Raw genomic sequence first — 18476 nt, 5'->3', positions numbered from 1 at the left:
AATAATATGAATACACTTAATACCACTAAACTACACACTTTAGAATAGCTAAGATAGTAAATTTTATGTTATGTGTATTTTACCACAATTAAAAAAAGAAAAAAAAGTAATACGTCCCTTCTACTTTCTTTACCAACTAAAACTTAGCCTCAGCCTATCAGATAGTTAACAAAAAACACCTGTCAAAATGAAAAAGAGAACTTAATCAGAAAGTAGATTAATCAACTTCCACATATTAAATGAAACTAATTGTTCCTTATTATTATACTACCTCACAGTGGGCCTGGGTCATAAAGCTTAAGTAACCACAGGAGCCTCCTTCTACTTATTCCTTCAGATATCCACCAGGCCTCAAATAAATTACATACAGTAGAGGTTATTTAGAGAACAAACTTTTCAAATCAAAATAATCACTAAGAAGAAACAATACTATAAGACACACTATAAGAAAAAAAGACAAAGTTTCAAGAATTCAAAAAAACAAACCACCTCTTCCATTGTTTCCTCTATTTGAGCAGAAACAGGTTCTGGAGATCTGAGACCAATGGGAACAAACACTGGAGCTTTGTTTACTTCTTCTGGGGCAAGATGGTAACTTTCGTCTTCATAATCAGGCTCAAAATCTTCAGCATCATCTTCATCTTCTTCCTGTGAAGCCCGAAGAGTCACCAGCGTGGCCTTAGAAGCACGAGGTTCCTTCTTAGAGGTCTTACTTCGAACTCGTTTAGATCCACGCCCTCTGGTGACACTTGGTTTCATCTTGCGATGCATTCTCCTTCCACTATGATCTACCTCACACTCTGAAGCAGAGGAGATAGTTGTTCTTCGTTCCAGACCAATTTTAGAGTAATTTGATTCTTTTAACAGCTGTGGAGAGCTGGACGTTTAATCAAAATAACAGTATAGTCATTACAGGCACAAGGAGAAAGATATTGTAATGAAAACCAAATCTTAGAAAGAAGTCCCACTTCAAGCCATTAAAATGAAAACACCCACAATCCATTATGTCAAAGTTACTCTGTGAAATGAAGAAAGAAATGTACTATTACTACTAGTTTCTTATTCAGAGTTCATTCTTAGTTCTACCTACACATTTTTCATAGTAAGTTTTTAATTCTGGGGCCATTTTTTCCTTGCTATTTAAATGAGGATAAGACATGAGACTAGAAATTATTAGAAGAAAATGAGAAAAGGAAAATGATCCAGTAAAACAGAATATGGGATCAAAAAGTGATATTGGTGTATCCTAGTGGGTAAACAGACCAGGTTAAAATAAAGAAGGGAAGGCAGAAAATCCATCAGAACAAAGTTGTTTTTTAGAATTTAAGTTCCTTTTCACTCCCCTTAAAAACTATAGAACATGAGTACCCTTCACCTATGTTTATGGCCCAAATCAAACTATCACCTTAATTATTTAGGGAATAGATACTACTTTGGTCAGGTTTTTCTGCTCATGTCTAATACACTTAATATCCAGAAACTGTAAATGTAGGAAAGAAATATCTTCCTAAGAACATCAGAAAAAGGTAAACTTTAGGTAAATAAAAATCCTAAGTGGGAAAGGAACAGACCTGTAAATAAAAAACCATCTACATTTCTGTTAACAGATCTTTTTACTCTATCAATAAGTTAAGGTAGGATATCTATAAAGAGTAAGTTATTTTTATTTCTTATTCTGAAAGTATTTGTTAAATAAAACTTTACCTTGATAGTTTACTGACACATTGCTCCTCAACAACTAAAGACACAGAATTATCTCTTCCAGTTTTTTCTCCAACACTTCCTGATGGTCCAGCTTCTGAATGAGCATTTTTTTTTGCCAAACTAGCCTCTTTGGAATCTATACAATCTTTTCTTGCTGAAACTTCCGAAGATATCAGAAAACCAGCCTTTTCCTTAAATTTAAGAAGAAACAGCTAATGTTACCATAGAAACAATCTCTATGATAATTTGGTTCAGTAGCTGTGCCTAAAGCTCTAAGCTTATACACACACACACACACACACACACACACGTGTGACTGGTTTCTAACTTTTTATAATATTAGAAGGTCATTCTACTTTTATAAAATTTACAGTACAAAAAACAAAATTTGTATTCTTAAAAATTTTCTTCTTAAGATCTTGACAAAACAGAACCCAATGATAAAAAAGTATTTTTTTCAAACTTACTTTTTGAAGATGGGTGTCAGAATCCCTTGGCTGCAGCAAAATATTTTCTGGCTTCCTTGCCTCACTCTGATCTGCTCTGTCTCTTCCAATGTCTGGTTCCTCTTTCTTACCATGTGCTCTTCCCAAATTTGGCTTAACCTTTTGGAATTGCCTTCTTACCAAATGTGCTGGACTAGGAACCGAACTTTTAGGTTCATCTCTAAAATGAAGCACAAATTATGATGAAAAACCAAAATCAGAATATTCCTTATTGATGTAACAGCTGTTATATCAAACAATTTTGAACACAAACCAATACTATTTTCAAACAACTATATATAAATTGGCTTTAAAACCAAGCACTTAGAATGAAATCACATGCTGATATAAAAACTCCAAAAGCCTTTATAATTTCCATTTTCTGTAGAGTCTGGGAAATAGTTTTACAGTAATACTAATATTTTTTTTAACTTTAATTGATTCTGGTGTGTAGCATCATAGTACTTCATGTAATTTTTCAAAGAAACAACTAGATACCAAAAAAATGAAAGTAGTTAAACATGGATTTCATAAAGTCACTTTAAACAAGTATCTTCAACTGGGCTCTGAAGCATGAGCAAATATACAATGGTCACAATATCGTTGGCCCTTCTGGTTCAAGACCAAGCTTGAAAGCCAGAATCTGTTCTTCCATCACAGGCCTTTCATTTATGGAAAAGGGTTTACAGACAGCCATGTCATAGGATCTCAAAATAATCTATTCGTATCTGCCAAATCAGAAAGACAAGGTTTGACTTTCAACAGAATAGGTATAACTCCCAAAACAACCCCTAAACAGCTAAAAATATTTTCCTGGAAAATATTTTAACAATTAACAAGAATCTGAATTCTGAATTGGGAAGCTTAAAACCAATATAAACTTGGATATTATAAAGAAAATTAGGTATATACATATCAAGAGTTCAATGAAAGATATATGCTAGAGACTAATCTTAAGTGCAATTCTACAAAGGCAAATAAGAATAAAATAGATATATAAACCTAACATGCTACTGACAACAAAAGGAACAAGACAATACTGAACTTAGGAACAATCTAACATTAAAACTATAAAGATTTTTACTCTGAAGAAATTACCATTCACGATAAAGCAAATAAGTGGTATAAATTTCATGAAGAGAAAAAGGTTGTTCTGGGCACCTGAGTGGCTCAGTGGTTGAGTGTCTGCCTTTGATTCAGGTTGTGATCCCAGGGTCCTGGGATGGAGTCCCACATTGGTACCCACAGGGAGCTTGCTTCTCCCTCTGCCTGTGTCTCTGCCTCTCTGAGTCTCTCATGAATAAATACATAAAATCTTAAAAAAAAAAAAAAGGAGTGTGGTTTTCCATAAAAAATTAAAAGTTTGATATCTTCCAGTTGCATTTATATACTATGAGACAAAACAAAGAGAAATTAAGGAATCGATCCCATTTACAACCACACCAAAAACCGTAAGATACCTAGGAATAAACCTAACCAAAGAGGCCAAGAATCTGTACTCAGAAAACCATAGAACACTCATGAAAGATATTGAGAAAGATACAAAGAAATGGAAAAACGTTCCATGCTCATGGAAGAACAAATGCTGTTAAAATGTCTACGCTACCTAGAGCAATCTATACATTCAGTGCAATCCCTATCAAAATACCATCAACTTTTTCACAGAGCTGGAACAAATAATCCTAAAATTTGTATGGAACCAGAAGACCATGAACAGCCAAAGGAATCCTGGAAAAGAAAACCAAAGCTGATGGCATCATAATGCCTCACTTCAAGCTACATTACAAGATCATGATCATCAAGATGCACAAATCAATGGAACAGAACAGAGAACCCAGAAATGAACCCTCAACTCTATGGTCAACTCATCTTTGACAAAGCAGGAAAGAACATCCCATGGAAAAAATGGAAATAAACGTCTCTCAACAAATGGTGTTGGGAAAATTGGATAGCCATGCGAAATTAGACTAAGTCCTTACACCACACACAAAAAGAGACTCAAAATGGATGAAAGATATAAATATGAGACAGGAATCCATCAAAATCCTAGAGAACACAGGCAGCAACCTTCTTGACCTTGACTGTAGCAAGTTCTTGCTAGACATGTCTCCAAAGGCAAGGGAAACAAAGGCAAAAATGGACTACTAGGACTTCGTCTATTGAGACTTCATCAAGAGAAAAAACTTCTGCACAGCAAACAGCTGACAAAACCAAAAGGCAATCTACAGAATGGAAGAAGACATTTGCAAATATCTTATCAGATAAAGGACTGATATCCAAAATCTATAAAGAACTTATCAAACTCAACACCCAAAGGACAAATAATCCAATCAAGAAATGGTCAGAAGATATGAACAGACATTTCTCCAAAGACATACAAATGGCCAACAAACACACGAAAAAATGCTCCCCATCACTCGGCATCAGAAAACTACAAATCAAAATCACATTGAGATACCACCTCACACTAGTCAGAATGACTAAAATTAACAAGTCAGGAAACGACAGACGGTGGTGAGGATGCGGAGAAAGGGAAACCCTATTATACTGTTGGTGGGAATGTAAGCTGCTGCAGCCACTCTGGAAAACAGAGCTACCCTACCACACAGCAATTGCACTACTGGTTATTTACCCCAAAGATACAAATATAGTGATCTGAAGGGCACTTGCACCCCAATGTTTATAGCAGCAATGTCCCAACAGCCAAACTAGGGGAAGAGCCCAGATGTCCATCAACAGATGAACAGATAAAGATATGATGTGTGTGTGTGTTATTTGTGTGTGTGTATACAATGGACTACTATTCCACCACCAAAAAAAAAGAAATCTTGTGATTTGCAATGATGTGGATGGAACTGAAGGTGTTATGCTAAGCGCAATAAGCCAATCAGAGGAAGACAATTATCTGATCTCACTCATATGGGGAATTCAACAAACAAAACAGAGGATCATGGGGGAAGGGAGGAAAAAAAGTAAAACACAATGAAATCAGAGAGGGAGACAAACCAGAAGAGACTCTTGACCATAGGAAACAAACTAAGGGTTGTTGGAGGGGAGGTGGGTGTGGGGATGGGTGTCTGGGTGATGGGCGTTAAGGAGGGTACCTGATATAATGAGCACTGGGTGTGATATAAGACTTATCACTGACCTCTACCTCTAAAACTAATAATACCGTGTTTAAATTAAAAATGTGTGGGATCCCTGGGTGGCGCAGCAGTTTAGCGCCTGCCTTTGGCCCAGGGCGCGATCCTGGAGATCCGGGATCAAATCCCACGTCAGGCTCCCGGTGCATGGAGCCTGCTTCTCCCTCTGCCTGTGTCTCTGCCTCTCTCTCTCAATGTGTGCCTATCATAAATAAATAAAAATTAAAAAAAAAAAAATTAAAAAAGAAAATAAATAAATTAAAAATGTGTTGAAAAGTTTGATTTCTCTCATTAAAAGACACAGAAGTTCAAAATAAAATCTCTTGAAATATGCAGTTTCTTTTAGGATAGTCTGCCTATGTAACTACAGGAATCTGCTGGTCTGAAAGTCATAAATCCTAAAAACTTAAGTTTAAAAACTAATTTGGCAATGTTATTTTGAAAAGCCATTTAAATCCTCTAGGTCTCCCTAGTCAATTATAAATAAGAGTATATGAAAGGCTGACCTTGAAGGTCACTGCTTCTTTAAAGGCTCACTTAGAGTCAAAATCAAATTCCTTACAATGGTCCTATATCATCTGCCATTCTCCTCGGTCAGCCTTTACACCTTCCTACATCTACTACTCTCCCTTCTCTTTCCCTGTTTCACACTAGCCCCTTTACTATTCCTCAAACAAGCCAGGCATGCTCTTGCCTTAAGTACTTTGGAACTGCTGTTCCCTCTCCCCCAGACATCCCGTGGACCTGCTATTCCTTCACTTTTTTGGGGTCCTCTCTCCATTGGTACCCTTGCAATGAGGCATTCTTTGATCACTGCTGAACAAAAAGTAGTATCAGGGCACCTGGGTAGCTCAGTTGGTTAAGAGTCTAAGTCCTGATTCTGGCTCAAGTTATGATTTCAGAGTTGTAAGACCAAGCCCTGCATGGGGCTCTGCGTTGGGGAATCTGCTTGAGATTCTTTTTCTCCCTCTGCCCCTCTCCCCACTCACTCACACAGGAGCATGCTAAATAAATCTTTTTTTTTTTTAAAGTAGTATCAATAATAATAAAGCAAATTACAAGCAATAAATAAAAGTGGTAGTACTGAACTACACCTTTCTAGTGTAACTCATTTAAAAGATACCATTCTAAAAAAATAAAAAATAAAAAATAAAGTAAAATAAAATAAAAAATAAAAGATACCATTCTTAAAAAAAAAAAGATACCATTCTTACCATTTGGTTTGGGACACAATTCTAAATACAGCATATATTAAGTAATTCATAGTACTTCCTATTCATGAATTTAAGTAGGATATAAATTTGTAATTTGTAAATATACAAAGAACTTAAGAACTTCTGTCTAGGGATGCCTGGGTAGCTCAGGGGTTGAACATTTGCCTTTGGCTCAGATCACAATCCTGGAGTTCTAGGATAAATCCCACATTGGGCTCCCTGCATGGAGGGTGCTTCTCACTCTGCCTGTGTCTCTGCCTCTCTCTCTGTGTATCTCATGAATAAATAAAATATTAAAAAAAAAAACAAAAACAAAAACAGAACCTCTGTCTCCTATTAAATTTAGTTTAAAAGAATTTAGTTTTAAAATAAAAAATGAAGATGCTCACTAAACTGTGGAGAAATTATAAATTAAGAGTATCAATCATACAATTCTTATAGTATTTGAAGAAGCATTTTTTTTTTAATTATTTTTATTTATTTATGATAGTCACAGAGAGAGAGAGAGAGGCAGAGACACAGGCAGAGGGAGAAGCAGGCTCCATACACCGGGAGCCCGACATGGGATTCGATTCCGGGTCTCCAGGATCGCGCCCTGGGCCAAAGGCAGGCGCTAAACCGCTGCGCCACCCATGAATCCCTGAAGAAGCATATTTTAAAAAAAATTTTTTTCCCCCCAGATCTCTCTGGGATCCGGCTCCGGGCTAAAGGCAGCGCTAAACCACTGAGCCACCCAGGCTGCCCAAAATATTCAATTTCATAATTAACTACTACTTTACCCTTTCACAATATTTTCTTGATGTAAAATTTTATCTTTATCTTTAAAGTTGATCTTTAAAAAGTTTTATGCTTTTCTGATTAAAAGCAAACTCACGGGAACCCTGGGTGGCGCAGCGGTTTGGCGCCTGCCTTTGGCCTAGGACGCGATCCTGGAGACCCAGGATCAAATCCCACGTCGGCTCCCGGTGCATGGAGCCTGCTTCTCCCTCTGCCTATGTCTCTCTGCCTCTCTCTCTCTCTGTGTGTGACTATCATAAATAAATAAAAATAAAAAAAATAAAAAAAATTTAAAAAAAAAGCAAACTCACCTCATCTTTTCATCTAAAACATTTACTTTGTTAAGATGAAGAGGTTCTACAGGAACCATGTGACTCTGGTTTTCATAAATTCTATCTTCTGAAACTTTAGAGGATACAACTTCGATTTCAGTTCCAACTGGAGAATTTGGCTAAAATGACAAAAAAATAGGTTTTTGTTTTTGTTTTAACAAATGAACATATCTCCTAAAATACTTCAATCATTAAGAATGGTACTGAGTTTTTTCAAAACTGGGAGTCAAACTAGGTATGCACTGTTCATTCTTTGCTGTCCAAAAGAAAATGGTCTAATTCAGAGAAAAAGTTTCAATTACTGCAATTACTATCTTTACACAATGCTTTAAAAACTAAATAACTAACTGTTGTGAACACCCACTGACCCCCTCCACCCTGCCACCAAGGGGTAAGAGAGGGTCCAAACAAGGATTACAATCACTCTAGATATAGATTTTCCCTTGGTAAATTAAAAAAGGACAAAGAAACAAGCTCTGTTGAAAAGGGCATTACACTACTTTGATGTGTATCAAAACATACATCAATAAAAGATTGGTTTAACCATCAAAGAGCAAACTGTTATGCAGCAATGAAAAATGATGTACTCTCCATAGTTCTTGACATAAAAAGTCATTTAATATATTAAGTAAAAAATAAGTCAAATAACATGCACACAATTATTTATTAATTTTTAAAATATTTTATGTTTAGGTAATGTCTATACCCAGTGGGGCTTAAACTTACAAACCCAAGATCAAGAGTTGCATGCTCTACCACCTAAGTAAGCCAGGTGCCCCAGTGATTTTATTATTTAAAGTTACATTAGTGTACACACATGTATGCATGGAGATATACCTAGTAAGGTACGTCAAAAGGTTTTCAGTGATTACCTAAGGGTGTTATGACCAGGATAATCATTATATTTTGTACTAACTGAACATTTTCACAATGAACAGGTTCATTAGTTAGGGAAAAAATATATCTATTTTCACTTTTAAAAAAAAATCCAGAATGGTAAATCTGGAACAGAACTAGGTATGTTATATACTCATTGAGCAGAGGTGTCAGATACCTATATTCTAAGCCCAGTGTGAGTTGTCATTTTGTGTTTCAAAATGCATTAAAAGGCTCAATTTAATTATGTAACAATAACTCACCACAGTCAAGAGTTTTTTAGTTTCATCTTTTTGTACAATTGTTCTTTCTTCCTTAAGGATGCCTTCAGCTTCACTTTTTCCTATCTGCCTCTGTCCAGTCTTTCTTATGTTTGGTCTGGGTCTCTGAAGTCGGCTCCTTACTATTCGAGCAGGTGGGATAATGCTTTCCTTCACTTCTTGCTGGAAAGTATTTGTATTTTGAGCCCTAAAAAAAGAGGATAGGGAGAGAGGGAACTAGATTGTAAAAAAATGAAAACTAAAATCATAAAACTTGAGTCTCCTTTCATAAACTATACATTTTTGTGCAATTAGAGGAAAACCAAATTATATTGATAAGTATATCTTCTTTTATTTAAAAAATAGTTAATTTTCAAAAAAAAAAATAAAAATAAAAAATAGTTAATTTTCAAAAGGCTATGAATTTATATGAGGTAGCTAAAAGATTCAAATTCACAGAGACAGAAAGTACAAAGGTAGCTGTCAGGGAATAGAAGAGGAGGGATGAGGTGGTCTTGTTAATGGATAGAGTTTTAGTTTGAGAAGATGAAAATGTTCAGGAGATACATGAGGTAACTGTTGCAAAACAATGCAAATGTACGATAATGCCACTAGATAACATACATAAAAAATGGTTAAAATGGTAAATAAGTCTTCTACTACAATATTTAAGAAGATAATGAATATAATCCTTACAAACATGTATTTTTAAATGCAATGATTTGTATAAATCCTTAAGTAGCTAACAGTGAATACAAGCAGGGAAGCATTAAAAAGTGTAACTCAATGTGTTTTCTATTTTAGGCAGTCTGACATATGAATAAAAATAAATGAAGTAACCTTGGAGCGTCTGGGGGGCACAGTCAGTTAAGCATTCAACTCTTGGTTTCAGCTCAAGTTGTAATCTCAGGGTGAAGAGATCAATCCCCATGTAGGACTCTGAGCTTAGCGTGGAGTCTACTTATGACTCTCTCCCTCTGCCCCTCTCCCTGAGCACTTACCTCTCTCTCAAAAAAATAAATCAGGAAGGAAGGAAGGAAGGAAGGAAGGAAGGAAGGAAGGAAGGAAGGAAGGAAGGAAGGAAGGAAGGAAGGAAGGAAGGAAGGGAAGGAGGGAAGGAGGAAGGAGGGAAGGAGGGAAGGAGGGAAGGAAGGAAGGAAGGAAGGAAGGAAGGAAGGAAGGAAGGAAGGAAGGAAGGAAGGAAGGAAGGAAAAGAAAGAAAGAGAGAGAGAGAGAAAGAAAGAAAGAAAGAAAGTCAGTCAAGTATGCTTGGTATTCACTTTTAAAATATAGTAACATGGGACGCCTGGGTGGCTCAGCGGTTGAGCATCTGCCTTCAGCCCACGGTGTGATCCTGGGGTTCCAGGATCAAGTCCCACATCGGGCTCCCTGCATGGAGCCTGCTTCTCCCTCTGCCTGTGTCTCTGCCTCTCTCTGTGTCCCTCATGAATGGATAAATAAAATCTTTAAAAATAATAATAATAAATAAAATAAAGTAAAAGAAATAAAAGAAATAAATGAAATGAAATAAAGTAACAGATCTGAATAACAATGAAGAAATAGGGCAGCCCCGGTGGCGCAGCGGTTTAGCGCCGCCTGCAGCCTGGGGTGTGATCCTGGAGACCCCGGAATCGAGTCCCACATTGGGCTTCCTGCATGGAGCCTGCTTCTCCCTCTGCCTGTGTCTCTGCCTCTCTCTCTCTCTCTCTGAATGAATGAATAAATAAATCTTTAAAAAAAAAAAAAGAAGAAATACTTGAAAGATTTCTCTCTCAAATTTCTTTTTTTTTTTTTTTTTTTTTTTTTAAGTATAGTTTAGATTCTCGAAGTATCACTGTTTACCTCATAGAAACAACTAATTCCTTTTCCTGGGCCTTTGTAGGCTGAGCCTTCTCTTCAGGATCACAAGAACTCGCAGGTGAAAGGTCCTTTTCAGTCTGTATACATGGTAATATCACAGCCTCCTCCTGCCTGTAACCTGATTTGTCTTTTTCTCTTGATGTCGTTAGGGAAGCCACACCCTAGAAGGCCGGTAAGAAAAATTTCATCAAGGGTTGATAAAAATATAGGGAAACAAGAACTTTTATATACTACTAGCAAAATAAACTGGTCAAGTCTATATAGAAGACAACAGTATCCACCAAAAGTTTTAATTCCCAGCACTTCTACTTTTAGAAATGTATCTTATAAAAATACTCAAGTATACAGAAAATTATACACAAGGATATTTACTATACCGATTTAATAGCCCTCCAAAAAAGCAAGAACAAAATAAAAAACTGGAAACAAGACAAACCTATCAGTAGAGTATTAAATAAATTATAATTTGTTTATAATGGAAAAGTCCAGAGCCATTTAGAAGATAAATTTGTATATACGGATCCAAAAATAATACTGTATTAAGTGAAAAAATGAAAAGTTATTATGCCATTTTTGGAAAACAATGAAAATACCAACACATTTTATTATTTATATATAAATTCCTATACAGAAAGGGTTGGGTGGATATACTCAAAATAGCTACATGATTGATTAGCTTGGGAGAGAGAAATGGGACATTACAATGGACTCTCGTATTTTAGATTACAAATTTTTTCAATTGGAAATTTTTATAATCAGATAAAATAATAAAAAAAATTATACCTCTTAACATATAAGAAGAAAAAGTACAAATTGTCAAACATAGTAAGAGCTAAGCTATTCTATTTTATATTTCAATTAGCAATAATCACGCCTCAGATAAACCTCACTGGCTATGATACTGCCATTGTGCAAAGCTTATTTATTTTTAAGTAAGATCCACACCAGTCTTGAACTCACGATCCTGAAATAAAGACCTGAGCTGAAATCAGGGGTCAGATGCTTAAACAACCGAGTTACTCAGGAGCCCCAGAACTAATAAGCTACTTTAAAACATAAAAGAAGAATTTTGGGACGCCTGGGTGGCTCAGCGGGTTGAGCAGCTGCCTTCGGCTCAGAGCATGATCTTGGGTCCTGGAATGGAGTCCCACACTGGGCTCCGTGTGAGAAGCCTGCTTCTCCCTCTGCCTATCTTTGCCTCTCTCCCTCTCTCTCTGTCTCTCATAAATAAATAAAATATTTTAAAAAAAACAAAATAAAACCATAAAAGAATTTTAATCCAAAATGGTTCTTCTACAATCATTTTTTTCAAGATTTTATTTATTTATTCATGAGAGACACGGGGAGAGAGAGAGAGAGAGAGAGAGAGAGAGAGAGGCAGAGACATAGAGGGAGAAGCAGGCTCCCTTTGTGGAGCCCAGTGCAGGACTTGATCCCAAGACACTGGGATCACCACCTGAGCCAAAGGCAGACGCTCAACCACTGAGCCACCCAGCCATCCTCCAAAATGGTACTTTTAGAAAATTCATTCTTTTATTATTTTTTGTGAACTAGTCTTTATTAATTATTGAAATATAGTTGACATACCATGCTTTATTAGTTTTACAACACAGTGACTCAACAATTTTACATTACTCAATATTCACCATGGTAAGTATAGTCACTACCTGCCACCATTCACAATTACTATATTATTAACTATATTCCCTATGCTATACTTTTTTTTCTCTGTGACCTATTTCAGGACTGAAAGTTTGTACTTCTTGAAGATTTTAAGTAATCTCTACACCTAACATGGGGTTCAAATTTATAACCCGAAGATCAAGAGTTGCATGGTTTACCAACTAAGTCAGCCAGGAGCCCTGGGAAGTTTATATCTCTTAATCCCCTTTTCCTATTTCCTCCATCCTCCCACCCTCTTCTCCTCTGGCAACCACCAGTTTATTCTCTGTATTTGAATCTGCTTCTGGTTTTTTGTTGTTTTTTAGAGTCCACATGTTAAGTGAAATTAGATGGTATTTGCCTTTCTCTGTCTGGCTTATTTCTCTTAGCATAATATTTCACTTGGCAAAATGGACTCCTAGGCCCATCCATGTTACTGTAAATGGCAACATCTCTCTTTTTTTTTTTTTTTTTTAATGGCTGGGTAACACTTCATTGTACATACATAACTCATTTTCCTTATCCATTCATCTATTGGTAGACACTTCGGTTGCCCTCCTATCTTGTCTACTGTAAATAATACTATGATAAACATAAGGGTCCATTAGTGGGAATGTAAATTGATGCAACCACTGTGGAAAGCAGTGTGGATGTTCTTTAAAAAATAAGGATCCAGGAATTCTAGTAGTGGACATTTGCCCAAATCTTTCCATATTCTTTTTTTTTATTATTTTTATTTATTTATTTATGATAGTCACACAGAGAGAGAGAGAGAGAGGCAGAGACACAGGCAGAGGGAGAAACAGGCTCCATGCACCGGGAGCCCGATGTGGGATTCGATCCCGGGTCTCCAGGATTGTGCCCTGGGCCAAAGGCAGGCGCTAAACCGCTGCGCCACCCAGGGATCCCTCTTTCCATATTCTTTGGGCAAATGTCCACTACTAGAATTCCTGGATCCTTATTTTTTAAAGAATATCCACACTGTTTTCCACAGTGGTTGCATCAATTTACATTCCCACTAATAGTGCATGACAGTTTCTCTCCACATCTTTGCCGACACTTGCTATTTCTTGTCTTTCTGATATTATTCTGTCTGATGTAAGATGATAGCTTATTGTGGTTTTGATTTGCATTTTCCTGATGATCAGCGATGTTGAGTATCTCTTCATGTACCTGTTTCCATCTATATGGCCAAAAAAAGTACTTACATGCTTAGAACAATCAACTTAGGAGTGTTAACACTTCCTTTCAAAGTTTATGATATTGTATCACACGATCTTAATTTGTTATGGACCAAGTTAACAAAGTAAATAAAATATCTCCTTTAATTCCCATCAAGCTTCTAACTCTTTATTTCACCTTAACAACCAAGTAAAATAAAGAATGACTATCAATCTCAGTTTTTCCTGTGAAGAAGCCAGCCGCATCATTGGCTACGGTCACATGATGAATAAAGGGTCAAAACTGGAGCCTAGGCTTCTTAAATTCCTTCCCATGACATATCTGCCCATTGTGAGACCTACGAGATTCTTATAAAACCACATGGCATATGAGGGACATTAAGTACAGCAAGAACAGTACCACAGGCAGCAGAAATTACAAGAGAAAATATTTGTGAAATGTTACTCCCAGTTCTTTTACTTTAATAACCATAAGAGCTAACACAAAAAACATCCACCTTGAATAGTACTCACATGTTGAGAAGGGGAAGTATTCATCTCTTCACTGCTCTGTGGTACCACAACTATCTCAGTTTTATCAGTTTCCAATTTCTTCCCACGTACATGTTTTTCTGCTTCTGTAGTCTCTCTCTTTAAAGTTGCTCTTGCTAAGTTTGGTTTTGGTCTTTTGAATCGACTTCTCACAAAAGGTGCTGGTCTAACTTCAAGTGGCTTCTGCTCTTGATGAAGAGATTTGCTTTTGGAAAAAGGATTATCAACCTTTAGAATGAGTTGAAGGGGCAATGAGAACAGAGTTGAAGGACAACTTGAGAAACTAGCAGTAAATATTAATTCTAATTCTTCACAGGAAAACAAACTAGACTATTTGGTAGATCCTGAAAAACATGACTACAATCCAAATATAAGCCTACAAATAACATCTTTGCAAAAATACAGGTTTTCTCACACCGTTGACATAGGATTGTGTATAACGTAAAATTCCGATGTTAGTTAATTCTCTCAATCTACTGTCACGACGACCTTAAAATTCCCTTCCAATCATCCCAAACCCAGCTTAAAATCTAGAACACTATGCTATAGAGGATAGGTCTTAAAACCTTACTTAGTTTCACACAATCTGAAACTATAACTCTAAACGCTTTGTCTTTAAAAGCACACAGATCAATACACTTGTACCTTAAATTAGTATCTGAAAACTGCTCTGGAACATCTGAAGATAGTATCCCCTGGTCTTCTGTTTTATCAGGTTCAGAAATCTGCAAAGTTTTCAAACGGCTCAAGTGATCTGATAGTTCCTTTTCAGAATTTGTTTCTTCTTCAGGTGTATGCACCATGGACAGTACTTCACTGCTAATGTTCTGGAGGAAGTCATAGAAATCAACCAAAGTAAATCAGCACAAATGGAAAATGTCACAACAGTGTGAACTTCCAGTAACTGGAAACTTTTTTTTCTTAAAGATCTCATTTTTAAGTAATCTCTATACTCAACATATGGCTCAAACCTACAACCCCAAGATCAAGAGTCACATGCTTAAAAAAAAGGGGGGGTGGCAGCCTGGGTAGATCAGCGGTTTGGCGCCGCCTTCAGCCCAGGGTGTGATTCTGGAGACCCGGGATCGGGATCGAGTCCCACGTCGGGCTCCCTGCATGGAGCCTGCTTCTCCCTCTTCCTGTGTCCCTCTGTGTCTCTCATGGATAAATAAATAAAATCTTAAAAAAAAAAAAAAGGTTGTATGATTGATCCACCAACTGAGCTAATAACCAAGTACCTCAACTGGAAACTTTTAACAAAAGGAAATTTTAGGGGCTCAGTCAGTTGGGAGTCCAACTCTTGATTTCAGCTCAGGTCATGATCCCGAGGTCGTGGGATCAAGCCCCACACTGGGCTTCATGATGACCATGGAGCCTGCTTGAGATTCTGTATCTCTCTGCCCCTGTCCCATTCACACTCATTCTCACTCTTTCTAAAATAAAATTTGAAAAAAAATTTTAAATAAGAAAATTTAAAAGTGGAGTAGGGGGGCACCTGAGTGGCTCAGTCAGTTAAGCATCCAACTCTTAGTTTAGGCTCAGGTCATGATCTCAGGGTTATAAGATGGAACCCCACATTGGACTCCCTGCTCAATGCAGTCTGCTTGGGATTGTCTTTCTCCTTCTACTCCTTCCCCTTGCTCTAAATAAATAAAAACTTAGAAAGATGTGGTCAAAAGAAATAATTCTAATGTATGTTCATACTAGCGTTAGCACAAATTCAGTCCAACCCCCTACACTCCTTTTAGCTAAAAGAATAACTTCAAACTTACATTAAGAATGGTTTACTTCTCCATAATTAAATATTTTAAATTATTTTTTTAAAGATACATAGTTTAAGGTCCTAAAACATAGAATTTACAGCTGAGAAAGACTTTAAGCTTTTAGAGATTTTAAATGTTGTGGGATTTAAAAGCAATAATCACAATTTTCATTTTGATAATTTTCTATGAAAAAGTGTTCAAAATTTTATAAAGACCAGAAAAATACATACTTTGATATTTAGTGAAGGCACAGTGCTACAGCAACTACTATTGCTTTGTATTAAACCAGTCTCAGTTTGTCTTGAGGTCTTAGTCTCCTCTGCTCCATTTTTCCTTAAAGAAATGTCTATTTTTCCAGTTTTTTCCAAATCTGCAGCCATTTCTTCAGGAGGACTAATCTCTTCTGATCTGCTTTCCCTCAAGGAAATGTCTCCTCCAGTTTCTTTCAAATCTGCTTCTGTTTCTTCAATAGCAGTTATCTTTCCTGATTCCTTTTCCATCAGAGAAAGGTTTCTTTCTTCAGTTTCTTTCAAATCAATCTCCTTTTCCCTTATGGCACTGATATCCATTGGTACCTTTTCCCTTGGGGAAGTTTCTTTTCCAATTTCTTTCCAGTCTGTCTCCATTTCACCTTGAGTCTTGACTTCTCCTTCTATGTCTATTTCTCCTTTTTCAGTTTCTTCCAAATGTATTTCTCTCTCCTCAGTGGCATCAACCATCTCTGGAACATTCTCCCTTATAGAAATCTCGCTTCTAGTTTCTTCTAAACCTGTTTCTACTTCATCTGTAGTGCTGACCTCTGGTGCATTTTCCTGTAAGGATATTTCTCTTCTTCCAGTTTCTTCCAAATTTATCACTCTTTCCTCAGTGAGCTCAGATACCTCCGATATAGTATCCTTTGGGGAAGCCTCTCTTCCAGTTTCTTCCAAATTTATCACTCTTTCCTCCATGAGCTCAGATACCTCCAATATAGTATTCCTTGGAGAAACCTCTTTTCCAGTTTCTTCCAAATTTATCACTCTTTCCTCAGTGAGCTCAGATACCTCCAATATAGTATCCCTTGGAGAAACGTCTTTTCCAGTTTCTTCCAAATTTATCACTCTTTCTTCAGTGAGCTCAGATACCTCCGATATACTATCCCTTGGAGAAACCGCTCTTCCAGTTTCTTCCAAATCTATCACTCTTTCCTCAGTGAGCTCAGATACCTCCAATATAGTATCCCTTGGGGAACCCTCTCTTCCAGTTTCTTCCAAATTTATCACTCTTTCCTCAGTAAGCTCAGATACCTCCGATGTAATATCCCTTGGGGAAACCTCTCTTCCAGTTTCCTCCAAATTTATCACTCTTTCCTCAGTGAGCTCAGATACCTCCAATGTAGTATCTCTTGGTGAAACCGCTCTTTCAGTTTCTTTCAAATTTATCACTCTTTCCTCAGTGACATCAGACACCTCTGATACACTGTCCCCTGGGGAAACTTCCCTTCCAGTTTCTTTCAAATCTGTCTCCATTTCCACACTATTATCCATTATTTCTGGTATCTTCTCTCTGGGAGAGTTGTCTCTTCCAGTTTTTTTTAAATATGACTCCATTTCCTTAGTAGTATTAGTAGTACTAGCCTCTACGGATACTCTCTCCTTTGGTAAGGTTTCTTCCACTCTCACAGTTTCCCTCAAAGGTGCCGTGAACTGCTCAGATGCAACAATCTCCTCTGACACCTCCTCCTTTGAGAAAACTTCTCTTCTTCTAGCTCCTCTTCCTATATTTGGTTTTGGTTTCTGAAATCGAGTCTTTAGAACTGGGACTTTATTATCCTCTTGAATACTAAATAATAAAAAAGAAAGACACACAATCAAATTTTAAACCATATTGCCAGCTGAAGAGAGAATGGTTGGGAAAATACTACTGAAAGACCAGGAATTCTCAAATAAAATTAATTAATTAATTAATTAATTAATTAATTAATGCCTCAGGCAGCTCTGGGTAAAACCTAAAAATTAAAAGAGGGGGGAACACCATGTTTTGAAATTTAAAATTTTTTAAATAAATATATCAGGACGGTGGCTGATAGGTGGCTCAGCGGTTGAGTGTCTGCCTTTGACTCAGGGAATAGTGATCCCTGGGTCTAGGATCAAGTCCCACACTGGGCTCCTGTGAGGAGCCTGCTTCTCCCTTTGCCGGTCTCTCTCATGAATAAATAAATAAAATCTTTAATGAAAAATAAAATAAAATAAATATACCTACTCATACAGAGATATGTATAAAGAGAAATCAGTAAGGTCAATTAGAGTAGTGGCCAAGTGGCTCTGAACAGTTTCTAATTGTCATGCATATGATCCTTCCCAAATACTGGCCAAGTCTCCAGTCCTCTGCATTGGAGCTGGACCAATCTGTGCCTACTATGCCTACCTCTTTGCCCCTATTATCCTTCATCCAGATATATGCCTTGTCTTAAGAGTTAAGCAACAAAATTAAATGGCCAGATTTGAGCAGCATCTCAAATAGCCAGATAGAAGGAAGTATGATCTAAACAAGAGAGTAAAAAATAATAATAATAAATAAATAAATAAAAATTTAAAAAAGAGTAAAAAATAAATAAAAATAAATAAAAAAATAAACAAGAGAGTATAAGAAAGCCCAGACTTTAAATGTAAAGATTCTTAAAATTCTAGTAATAGTTGAAACTGCATA

The 18476-nt window shown here is 36.7% G+C and overlaps 1 protein-coding gene and 1 non-coding gene across 5 annotated transcripts in view; both read right to left on the bottom strand.

The window, feature by feature from the left end:
• The window catches only part of BDP1 (B double prime 1, subunit of RNA polymerase III transcription initiation factor IIIB), an 89255-nt gene that overhangs the window by 33696 nt on the left and 37083 nt on the right, over positions 1-18476 (bottom strand). For all 4 annotated transcript variants that reach the window (XM_038530798.1, XM_038530797.1, XM_038530795.1 and 1 more), the window contains exons 17-25: positions 16019-17609; positions 14671-14852; positions 14008-14230; positions 10634-10812; positions 8795-8999; positions 7635-7774; positions 2172-2370; positions 1705-1895; positions 490-877 (exon numbers count right to left, since the gene is read on the bottom strand). In XM_038530798.1, coding sequence (XP_038386726.1) covers positions 490-877; positions 1705-1895; positions 2172-2370; positions 7635-7774; positions 8795-8999; positions 10634-10812; positions 14008-14230; positions 14671-14852; positions 16019-17609 — 3298 coding nt within the window. The remainder of the gene's footprint in view (positions 1-489; positions 878-1704; positions 1896-2171; positions 2371-7634; positions 7775-8794; positions 9000-10633; positions 10813-14007; positions 14231-14670; positions 14853-16018; positions 17610-18476) is intronic.
• LOC119870585 lies at positions 11424-11570 on the bottom strand. Its single transcript, XR_005356245.1, has one exon. It is a non-coding gene; the product is annotated as a U4 spliceosomal RNA (small nuclear RNA).

Source organism: Canis lupus, chromosome 2 (assembly GCF_011100685.1).
Source record: "Canis lupus familiaris isolate Mischka breed German Shepherd chromosome 2, alternate assembly UU_Cfam_GSD_1.0, whole genome shotgun sequence".
NCBI lineage: Eukaryota > Metazoa > Chordata > Mammalia > Carnivora > Canidae > Canis > Canis lupus.
This window is presented reverse-complemented; position numbering and strand designations above follow the sequence as displayed.